Raw genomic sequence first — 11,769 nt, forward strand, 5'->3', positions numbered from 1 at the left:
TAATAGACAAGTTTCACTTTTTGAATGGAATTAGTGAAATAAATCAACTTTTTGATGATATTCTAATTATATGACCAGCACCTGTATATACATATATATACATACATACATACATACATACATACATATATACACATATACATACATATATACATATATATATATATATATATATGATGAACTTCTAGAATTAACTAACTTTTCTTGATCTCCTCAAGATTGTAAAGCATCAAAATGCCGATCATGACTCTTGGTCAAAAATGTAGAAGACCAAAGCACTCCACTCGTCTAAAAACTGACTATTGAATATCAAAGGGATGGATGACTCCACTGACACACTGTTCACTCACCCTTAGAGGCCACTTGTGAAACTGTGAAGGACCGGATTTCAAATTTCATTTCATTCACTGCCATGGAGGTCAACACGGGGACAAGCTTGCTCAAGTGAGGGTCATGAAAACATAAAAGGACCCTCTGGCTTTGAAAAACAGGCCCATCTTATGAAACTAATTAAAGATCTCTGATCAAATCTTTTACTGTTGCATCCCCTAACAAAGATCCACTTAAGACTACTGGCTCTAAATGAGTAGCCCGAAGCTTAAGCACGGCTCAAACACTCTGCTTTTAATGTGCAATAAGGGCGTGCTGGATGCACATGCACCGTTTTCTGTTTTCAGTGGTAAATATGTGGGAGCAGCTAAGCAGTAGAAATAGCATGTTAACACAGACTCACATATGAAAGGACCGTTTCCTCTGGTCTTCAGCCGTACATCCTGCCCCATCTCCAGCTCTGTTTGGTCCATCTGGGACTCAGGGTACCAGAAGGCCCAAGTCCCACTGGGTCGGTGCTTGTCGGTAATCTTCAGCAGCTCAGCCTTGTTCACCATCAGTGACAGCTGCTCCTCAGACAGACGGTCGGACTCCCTTTTAGCTTCCACCTCTGTACGGACGGAACAAGTACATCAAAGCCAATGAGGTTAGAGGAATTTAAGACTCACAGATAGCTCTGACAGCTCAGCAACTTAAGAAAACACGAACAATCAGAAAAACACATGATGGAACAAATCAAATGATGGGGTTAGGGTGATGTATTTGTCTAATCCAACCAGGAAGTTAGCTCTGTGGTAAACTAACTGTAGGAGCAACTAATTTGATGATAGTATTTAGTTATTTTATTCACAAGTATTCTTTAATGATGTTCCGATGTTATTCTAGATGTTTGCTTATCTAGGATAGCTTTTTCTTTTGATAGTAATTTGTTTTGTTTAATTACGTTTTGTTGTTTAGTATACGTTTTTTGGCACTGTGGGTTATATATCGGAGTAGGCAGGTAAACTCTACTTGTATAGACTTTTTTAGTCTCCCGACCACTCAAAGCGCTTTAACACTACATGTCATCATTCACCCATTCAAGGTGCCATCCATGCCCCCTGCCCATCAACCAGGACTCTAGCTAACATTCATACAACATGCAGGATAAGGACACACAAGGATACATCGACATGGACTAGCAATGGACTAGCCAGTGATCGAACCGCTGAACCTCTGATTGAAGGATGACTCTGCTCTACCACTGAGCCACAGTCTAGTATAGGAACAGCATGCACTGGGGTGGTGTTTTTTTTACCACAGCAGGAGAGGCAGCGACAGGATTTTCTTTGTTCTTTCGTTTGCTTGCTTGTTTTTTTTGGTTAAATGAATCATGAGAAACACATGTATGAACTCTTTTGCCTGCGTAAACCACAAGCCATGGTGCGTCAGTGGCCCTTTGATTTATGTTTGTTTTTGATTTTTCGGACAAATGGCCACCACACTAATGTTTATGATACTTACATGTTTTGTTAATCTCGATAAACACCACTTTCATAATTTTGGAAGCGTGAATGAAATCAGCAGAAGTAAAAAGCTAATGCTAGGCTTCACGTCACCACCACTAAGCTCCCATTTACACTTGTTACCAACTGCCTTTTTTAAGACCCGTAAAAGCTTGTAGATTCACCAGAGGGGTATTTACTGACCTATATTATATCGTACAACACACTTAAATCACCATACTTTGGCTTCTGCACAACATCAAATGAAATACCCTCATTGTTCAACAGCCCTTCACAAAGGTGACTATGTGCTTTGCTTGTTCGATTCAAGGATGCAGCTGCTTTTCAAAGACTGGAAGTGGGACTCAAACACACACTTCCAAAGGAGAGACTGTGACCTGACCACAGGCCTTCTGATGGCTCGCTCGTCCATTTTGACAGAGTTGGCAGACAGATTCAAAATGAATCCTAAACTGCATTCATGGACATGGAAGACAAAACAGAATGAAGTTTGAGAGGAAAGGAAATGTGCAAACATAAACTCAAAATGTTGTTATGTACTCACTGTAGGAGGACATGAGGAAGCCGGTGTTGACCTTTTTGGTGTCGCTGAAGTTGGGCTCAATATCATTCCCGCTGACGTCGAACTTCCTCTGGTGGATGCGGCTGGGTTTGATGTACAGGACATAGAAACGGACCTGTCGATGACAGAGACACAGCCTGGGTTGTGCTTGGTCTGCCTGCGTTTATGTTTAGTCTGTCCTAAATGCTAAAGCCAATTAGGATTTGGGCAAAAGTTATTGCTGAAACAACAAAGTAAGTGAGGTTGTTACTTTTAAAGCATCATCGGAGCTAAAGCTTTCCGTTTCTGCCAACGGCAAATGGTGAAAGACATGTTTATACTTTCCAATGAAAGTCAGTTTAGGGGACACTAAGACCCGGCTGGATTTTGCCCTTTCAGTACCTTTTGATTGCTGTCATCACTGATCGCATGTCTGGAAACATCCAGCAGCTTTCCTTCTAGAAGAACCCCCTGGCCACTGTGTGGAAGAAAAATATCAAATATTAAAATCTCTACTTCCACTTTTAACTGTGCATTCTGTTGCGTATAGTAGAGGTAGCCTATGTAAAACTCCAAAACTCCATTAAAAAAACGGCCAAATATGGCAATATCAAGCTCAATTCTTTATATTGAATTACCTCATTTGAATACACGTTCAACTTTTACGCTATAAAGGGGTTGCTCACATAGTGTGAACTTCCGTGAACTAAACACCATTTGCAGCTTTACTGAGATTAAGTGCTGACTGGGGATTCATTTGATGCCGAATATACAGTACATTCGGCAATATGCATTGATGCTGAATATAATAATTACTTATTACTGATCCATGTGTGTGAGCTGGGCAAATTAGCCCACCTGCTCTAAATCTCGGGGGAAGTAAATTGAGTTTGGTGTTGTTTCTCTACATAACAAGGAAACAAATGCATCATAAGAAGATACTGTAACTAGAACTCATCTGAACGTTTGTATTCGTTGCCTGTCACGTTAAATGAACAAATACGCCCCTACCTATCGTACGTAGAGAGGGACCACGCGCGCTCAAATGTCTCATTATGTACCGGTTTGTTCTGTAAAGACGTGTTGTGATAAATTCGGCTCATCTTTCAAAAACTGTACTCGAACTTTTATCCCTACTTCCCTAGAGATTGTTTTCTGTTTCCTGATTTCCTGTTCCTCCGCGTAGTTGCGTGAGAGAGGTGCGCTCGGTTTTTTCACAGCACGTGCCGACGGGTGATAGCCGTGTCAAAGAGATGAGGGAAAAGTATGTTGCGCGCGGTGAAAACCGAGGTCTTAAACAATGATAGTTTTAGACATACACTGGCAAAGTATGGAAGCTCCTTTTACACAGAAATGTGTTATTGACTACATTGATAGGAAGTCAAAATGGTCACAGGTGTTTTTAATTATTCTGGCTAATGGTGCAACAAAACCAGTGGCGGGCCGTGCATTTTATTCCTGGGCCTTCTGTGCTGTCCTACTACAGTTGAACAGCTACGGTGCAGATACATGAATCCGTGCATGACGGGACGCTGCGTCATTAACGGACAATGCATAGCCAAATCAATGTAATTAACACAATGACACCTCGCCCGGACCAGGGAAACCGGGGCACCCTCCCGGAGCCAGACCCAGGAGGGGAGCTCGTAGGCAAGCGTCTGGTCAGCCGGGCCTTTGCCCATGGGGCCTGGTCGGGCTCAGCCCGAATAAAAACCATGGAGCAGCCACCCTGTGGACCCACCACCCGCAGGGACAAGCATCGGGGTCGGGTGCTATGCAGACCGGGCGATGGGTCGGGCGGGAGGCCCGGGCATGCCGATCGCCGGCGGCATAGACTAGCTCTAGGGACGTGGAACGTCACCTCGCTAGCGGGGAAAGAGCCAGAGCTGGTGCAGGAGGTGGAGCGATACCAGCTAGAAATAGTTGGACTCACCTCCACACACAGCGTTGGCTCTGGAACCAAGCTCCTGGAGAGGGGTTGGACTTTGTCCTTTTCCGGAGTTGCCCAGGGTGAGAGGCGCCGGCCGGGAGTGGGGATACTCATGAGCCCCCGGCTGAGCGCCGCTGTGTTGGAGTTCTCCCTGGAGAGCGAGAGGGTCGCCTCCATGCGCCTACGGGTTGTGGGGAGCAAGGCTCTGGCTGTGGTTTGTGCTTATGTACCAAACAGCAGTTCGGAGTATCCGGCCTTCTTGGAGTCGGTGGGAGGGGTCCTGGAAAGGGCGCCGCCTACCGACTCCATAGTTCTCCTGGGGGACTTCAACGCTCATGTGGCCGATGACGGAGAAACCTGGCGGGGGGTGATTGGGAGGAACGGCTTGCCCGATCTGAACCCGAATGGTGTTTCGTTATTGGACTTCTGTGCTTGCCACGGTTTGGCCATAACGAACACTATGTTCGAACATAAGGTGGTTCATAAGTGTACCTGGTACCAGAACACCTTAGGCCGGAGATCAATGATCGACTTTGTAATCGTATCATTTGATTGCCATATGTCTTGGACACTCGAGTGAAGAGAGGAGCAGAGCTGTCAACTGATCACCACCTGGTGGTGAGTTGGATCAGATGGCAGGGGAACCGGTTGGAAAGACCCGGCAAACCCAAACGTGTAGTGAGGGTGAACTGGGAACGTCTGGCGGAGGACTCTGTCCGGGAGGTCTTTAACTCCCACCTCCGGAAGAACTTCTCACACATCCCGAGGGAGGTTGGGGACACGGAATCCGAGTGGACCATGTTCAAAGCCTCTATTGTGGACGCGGCCGCTAGGAGCTGTGGCCGGAAGGTCATCGGTGCCTGTCGTGGCGGCAACCCGAGAACCCGGTGGTGGACAAGCTGAAGAAGGAGACCTTCAAGGCCTGGTTGGCCCAGGGGTCTCCTGAAGCAGCTGACAGGTACCGGCAGGCCAGAAGGGCTGCAGCTGCGGTGGTCGCGAATGCTAAAACTCGGGCATGGGAGGAGTTCGGGGAGGCCATGGAGAAGGACTTTCGGTTGGGGCTCAAGGAGGTTCTGGCAAACCATCCGACGGCTCAGGAAGGGAAAGCAGGGCTTACCCCAGGCTGTTCTCAGCAGGGGGGGGGGGGAACTGCTAACCCGGACAGAGGACATCGTCGGGCGGTGGAAAGAGCACTTTGAGGAACTCCTAAACCCGACCAACATGTCCTCTGCAGAGGAGGCAGCGCCTGAGGACCTAGGGGGAGGCTCACCCATATCCCTGGCAGAGGTCGCTGAGGTAGTTAAAAAGCTCCTTGGTGGCAAGGCGCCGGGGGTGGATGAGATCCGCCCTGAGATGCTGAAGGCGCTGGACATAGTTGGGCTGTCCTGGCTGACACGCCTCTTCAATGTCGCATGGGGGTCGGGATCAGTGCCCATGGAATGGCAGACCGGGGTGGTGGTTCCCATCTTCAAAAAGGGGGACCGGAGAGTGTGCTCGAATTACCGGGGTATCACACTACTCAGCCTCCCGGGGAAGGCTTATGCCAGGGTGCTGGAAAGGAGGCTCCGACCGTTTGTCGAACCTCAGATTCAAGAGGAGCAGTGCGGATTCCGTCCCGGCCATGGAACAGTGGACCAGCTCTTTACCCTCGCAAGACTACTGGAGGGGTTCTGGGAGTTTGCCCAACTAGTCTACATGTGCTTTGTGGACTTGGAGAAGGCTTTCGACCGGGTCCCTCGGGGGTCTTGTGGGGGGTGCTGCGGGAGTATGGGGTGCCGGACCCGTTACAACGGGCGATCCGGTCTCTGTACGACTGCAGTAGGAGCTGTGTCCGCATTCTCGGCAATAAGTCAGACACGTTCCCGGTGGGTGTTGGCCTCCGCCAGGGCTGCCCTTTGTCACCGGTCCTGTTCGTGATTTTCATGGACAGGATATCTAGGCGCAGCCTGGGGGCGGAGAACGTCAGTTTCGGGGGTCTCGGGATCGCCTCTCTGCTATTTGCAGATGATGTGGTCCTGTTAGCCTCCTCGGATCGTGACCTCCAGCATTCACTGGGGCGGTTTGCAGCTGAGTGTGAAGCAGCGGGGATGAGAGTTAGCACCTCCAAATCTGAGGCCATGGTTCTCTGCCGGAAACCGGTGGATTGCTCCCTCCAGGTGGGGACGGAGTGCCTACCTCAAGCGAAGGAGTTCAAGTATCTCGGGGTCTTGTTCACGAGTGAGGGTAAGATGGAGCGGGAGATCGACAGACGGATCGGTGCAGCTGCAGCAGTAAAGCAGGCGCTGCACCGGACCGTCTTGATGAAGAGGGAGCTGAGCCGGAAGGCAAAGCTCTCAATTTACCACTCGGTCTACGTTCCGACCCTCACCTATGGTCACAAACTCTGGGTTGTGACCGAAAGGACAAGGTCGCGGCTACAAGCGGCCGAAATGAGTTTCCTCCGTCGGGTGGCTGGGCTCAGCCTTAGAGATAGGGTAAGGAGCTCGGTCATCAGGAGGGAGCTTGGAGTAGAGCCGCTACTCCTTCGCGTCGAAAGGAGTCAGCTGAGGTGGTTCGGGCATCTAATTAGGATGCCTCCTGGATGCCTCCCACTGGAGGTTTTCCAGGCACGTCCAACTGGGAAGAGACCCCGGGGAAGACCCAGAACACGCTGGAGAGATTACATCTCCCAGCTGGCCTGGGAACGCCTCGGGATCCCCCAGAATGAGCTGGAACATGTTGCCGGTGAGAGGGAGGTCTGGGTCGGCCTGCTTGACCTGCTGCCACCGCGACCCGACCCCGGATAAGTGGTGGAAAATGGATCGTTTCAGTTCCAGTAAGGATTCATGGATGCCAGTGACAGTCGAGCCTCCCCAGTCGTATTTCGCAGGTCTACGGCGGCCGGATCACAGCGGGGCCGGGATCCCACCTCCGCCGGCCGGCGTGACCAACGACACGCAGTCGCACCGGCGGTCTGTCGTACCGGCCGGCGTTCTGTCGCACCGGTAAGGTGCGGCCAGTTGATTCGATCACGTGGCCTGTGTTCGGTCGCACCGGCCGGCGTTCTGTCGCACCGTACCCCAAAATAGATTATGGCTTTGTGTTGTTTTGGATGTATTTGCCATATTTCTATGTAAAAACTTTAACGTTTTATAGGTTAATTAAGATTGAGGTGGTTGGTGGATGAGCAGGGTTAATGCCTGACTGAATATAGCAGATCCGTTTTCCACATATTTAACAGGATATTGAGATATCATGCATACATACATACATACATACATACATACATACATATATATAATGAACTTCTAGAATTAACAAACTTTTCTTGGTCTCCTCAAGATTGTAAAGCATCAAAATGCCGATCATGTCGCAATGACTCTTGGCCAAAAATGTGAAAATGTAGAAGACCAAAGCACTCTACTCATCTAAAAACTGACTATTGAATATCAAAGGGCTGGATGACTCCACTGACACACTGTTCACTCACCATTAGATGTAACATCCCGTTAACTTCCTCATGTCTCTGTGTGTGTTTCTGTGTCTGTCTGTGTGTGTGTGTGCTTCCCCTGATTACACTCATCCCACTCACCTGCCCAGTCCACCCAGCTGCCTTCAATCTCCTCATCACCCCACACACATACTCCCCTGCTTTCCCTGTTCTGGTTGTTAGATCGTCCTTGTTTGTTCCCTGTCTGTTCGTTCTGTGCCTTCTTCGTGTTTGATCGGTGTTCCAGAGTTCCCTCTTGATGTGTACCTTTGCCCTTCTTTTGTTTTGTTGGATATTTTTGCCCGCTCCGTTGGAGTCGCTTTGAGTTTGTTTTTGACCTTTTTTCAAGTAAAGATTCCTGAGTTTTGAACTTCACCTCATCTCTTGTGTCTTATCTGCGATTGAGTCCCGGATCTGCCCCTCGGCCTGACAGAACAATCTGACCATGACGGACTCAGCAGAGGACAGCGCCGTGCGTTCTGCTCTTCAGACGCAAGGAAAGAGACTGTACGACCACGAACAATTGCTCTCCAGGTTGGTCACCGGAGTCCAGGAGCTTCACGATCGCCAGAATGCGGTTCAAACCGCCATGACTGACCAGTTGCGGGATTTTAGCCTCCAGACGCAGCAGGTGCTCGTCTCAACCCTCAGCCACTGGCGGAGGCGGCACCGCCAGGTCCACCAGCTCCAGTGGTTCCGGTGACTCCTCCCGGCTCGCACCACGATCCCAGAGTGCTACACATTGAGAGGTACGACGGCGACGCTGCAACGTGTCGCTATTTTCTGTCTCTCTGTTCACTTACCTTCGAGCTCCAGCCCGTGTCCTACCCCACCGAACGGTCCAGGGTGGCGTTCATCATTACCAACCTCTCAGGGAGGGCACGAGAATGGGCTACAGCAGAGTGGGACAATCAATCTGACATTTGCCGCTCTGTTTTGGATTTTTCCGGGGCCCTAAGAAGGGTTTTTGACCACGGGGTCCCGGGTAGAGAGTCGGCTCGAGGACTTTTTTCTCTCCGACAGGGGAGCAGTCGAGCAGCGGATTATGCTATTCGCTTCCGCACACTAGCAGCGGGCAGCCAGTGGAACTTTCCATCTCTGGCGGACGCCTTCTGGTTTGGACTCTCTGAGGGGATTAAAGATCAATTAGCACCCCTTGATTTACCCGTAGACCTTGAGGCCTTGGTGGCTCTGGTTGTCAAGATCGATAACCGGCTTCATGGGAGAAGGATGGAGAGACGCCAGGCCGAGAGGAGACCTCCCGGTCCCTGGGGGCAGTTTTCTCCACCCTGTCAGTCAGACCTACGCCCTAGCTCTGGGTGGAATCGCCACGCCGGACCTACAGTGCCCTCTGGTGGAGGGGAGGAGCCCATGCAATTAGGCCGCACTCGTCTCTCTTCAGAGGAGCACTAGTGCCGACTAAGGGAGGGGAGGTGCATGTACTGTGGGCAGCTGGGATACTTCCTGGCCAGATGCCCGTCAAAAGACCTGGCTCACCAGTAAGAGGAGGATTACTAGTGAGCCGAACTCTTTCCTCTTCACTTCCTCCCAGACCCCTGACGCACGCTCTCCTATCTTCCCCTGTTACCTCCCTGGAACTGGCAGTATTTATTGACTCTGGAGCAGATGAGAGCTTCATTGATCGGAGGTTGGCAGAGCAACTCCAGCTACTGTTGGAGCCCCTCGAGGTTCCCCTTTATGCCAACGCCTTGGATGGTCGCCTGCTCTGTCGTGTGAATCATCGCACCCCACCTCTAGGCCTTCTCATGTCAGGTAACCACTCTGAAACTCTTATCTTCCACGTCATCGACTCTCCTCAGTTACCCATCATTCTCGGTTATCCCTGGTTACAGAAACAACCCGACCATTAACTGGCTTACGGGGTCCATAGTCGGGTGGAGCACCAAATGTCACTCATCTTGTCTCCTATCTGCCTCTCCTAATGTGTCTTCCAAGTTCCCTGGCTCATTTGCAGATACCACGGACATCTCTGGGGTTCCTTCCATATACCTGGATCTCAGGGAGGTGTTCAACAAGGCCCGTGCCACCTCCCTACCCCCTCACCGCCCCTATGACTGCGCCATCGACCTCCTCGCCGGGACCTCCCCTCCCAAGGGACGCCTCTACTCGCTATCTGCCCCGGAGAGGGAGGCGATGAGCCAGTACATCAAGAACTCTCTGGACTCTGGTATCATTCGCCCCTCCTCGTTTCCAGCAGGAGCTGGTTTTTTCTTTGTGGGTAAGAAGGACAAGACACTACGTCCCTGCATCGACTACCGTGGACTCAACGACATCACCGTTAAGAACAGATACCCCCCTCCCACTAATTTCCTCTGCTTTTGAGCTATTGCAGGGAGCCTCCATTTTTTCGAAACTCAATCTGAGAAATGCATACCACCTTGTCAGAATCAGGGAGGGAGACGAGTGGAAGACAGCTTTCAATACCCCCAGTGGCCACTATGAGTACCGTGTTATGCCGTTTGGTCTCACCAACGCCCCAGCTGTGTTTCAGGCCCTAGTCAATGATGTTCTAAGGGACATGTTGAATATATTTGTTTGTTTACCTGGATGACATCTTGATTTTTTGATTTTTTTTTCCAAGAGCGAGAAGGAACATGAACAGCATGCTCGGAGGGTTCTGCAGCGGCTGCTGGAGAATCAGCTGTTTGTCAAAGCGGAGAAGTGTGAGTTCCACCAATGCTCCGTTCTCTTCCTGGGCTTAATCGTGTCTCCAGGGAACATCCAGATGGATGGCGCCAAGGTTAGTGCCGTTACTGACTGGCCGGTCCCATCGAGCCAGAAGCAACTACAAAGATTCCTGGGTTTCGCTAACTTTTAAAGACGTTTTATTAGAAACTACAGTTCTGTGGCTGCCCCTCTCCATGCCCTCACCTCTTCAGGCACCAGGTTCCTGTGGAATCCTCGAGCAGGGGAGGCATTCCAGGCCCTTAAGAGGCGATTTTCCTCTGCCCCCATCCTCGCCTTGCCTGATCCTGAACTCCAGTTCATCGTCGAGGTCGACGCCTCCGATGTGGGGGTAGGAGGGGTTCTCTCGCAGCGCTCTCCCAAGGATAACAAGGTCCACCCGTGTGCTTTCTTCTCCAAGAGGCTGTCCCCAGCGGAGAGGAACTATGACGTGGGCAAGCGGGAGCTGTTGGCCCTCAAGCTGGCGTTAGAGGAGTGGAGACACTGGTTGGAGGGGACTGGACAACCATTTCAAGCATGGACTGACCATAACAATTTGGAGTACATCAGAACGGCGAAGAGGCTGAACTCCAGACAGGCCAGGTGGGCATTGTTCTTTAACCGCTTTAATTTCACCTTATCATATCGTCCAGGCTCTAGGAATGTGAAACCAGACGCCCTATCCCGCCAGTTCGAGCCTGAGGATGCCCCAAGGGACCCCACTCCAATCCTGCCTCCTTCCTGCATGGTGGGTGCGGTGACCTGGGGCATTGAGAGTGAGGTCAAACAAACCATCAACAGGGCACAGCCTCCTGACGGCTGCCCTCCTAACCGCCTTTGCGTCCCCGCTAACCTCCGCTCTAAAGTCCTGCAGTGGGGACATTCCTCCAGACTCAGCTGCCACCCAGGGGTAAGATGGACAGTCAGCTTCCTCAGGCAGCGATTCTGGTGGCCATCCCTGGAGGACGACACAGGGGAGTTCGTGGCCGCTTGTCAGGTCTGCGCCCAGAATAAGACCTCCCGGCAGTGCCCATCATGGTTACTACATCCTCTTCCGGTGCCACGTAGGCCTTGGTCGCACATCTCTCTGGACTTCGTTACCGGTCTGCCCCGGTCGGAAGGTAACTCTGTTATTCTCACCATTGTCGACCGATTCTCCAAAATGGCTCACTTTGTCCCTCTGCCCAAGCTCCCCTCTGCCAAGGAGACAGCAGCAATTATGCTCTCCCAGGTCTTTCGCCTTCACGGTCTGTCACAGGATGTGGTTTCCGACCGAGGGCCCCAGTTTACGGCCGGCTTCTGGAAGGAG

General features: G+C 50.9%; 1 protein-coding gene across 2 annotated transcripts in view; it reads right to left on the minus strand.

Moving 5' to 3' along the window:
• The window catches only part of arpin (actin related protein 2/3 complex inhibitor), an 11,322-nt gene extending 7,492 nt beyond the window's left edge, over positions 1–3,830 (minus strand). For both annotated transcript variants that reach the window (XM_031877972.1, XM_031877971.1), the window contains exons 1-4: positions 3,388–3,830; positions 2,779–2,854; positions 2,380–2,512; positions 734–940 (exon numbers count right to left, since the gene is read on the minus strand). In XM_031877972.1, the coding sequence (XP_031733832.1) occupies positions 734–940; positions 2,380–2,512; positions 2,779–2,854; positions 3,388–3,479 (508 nt within the window). In that variant the 5' untranslated portion in view covers positions 3,480–3,830. The remainder of the gene's footprint in view (positions 1–733; positions 941–2,379; positions 2,513–2,778; positions 2,855–3,387) is intronic.
• Positions 3,831–11,769: the final 7,939 nt, after the last annotated feature.

The sequence above is a fragment of the Anarrhichthys ocellatus genome, unplaced genomic scaffold (genome assembly GCF_004355925.1).
Source record: "Anarrhichthys ocellatus isolate YVR2014 unplaced genomic scaffold, GSC_Weel_1.0 scaffold157, whole genome shotgun sequence".
Classification (NCBI taxonomy): domain Eukaryota; kingdom Metazoa; phylum Chordata; class Actinopteri; order Perciformes; family Anarhichadidae; genus Anarrhichthys; species Anarrhichthys ocellatus.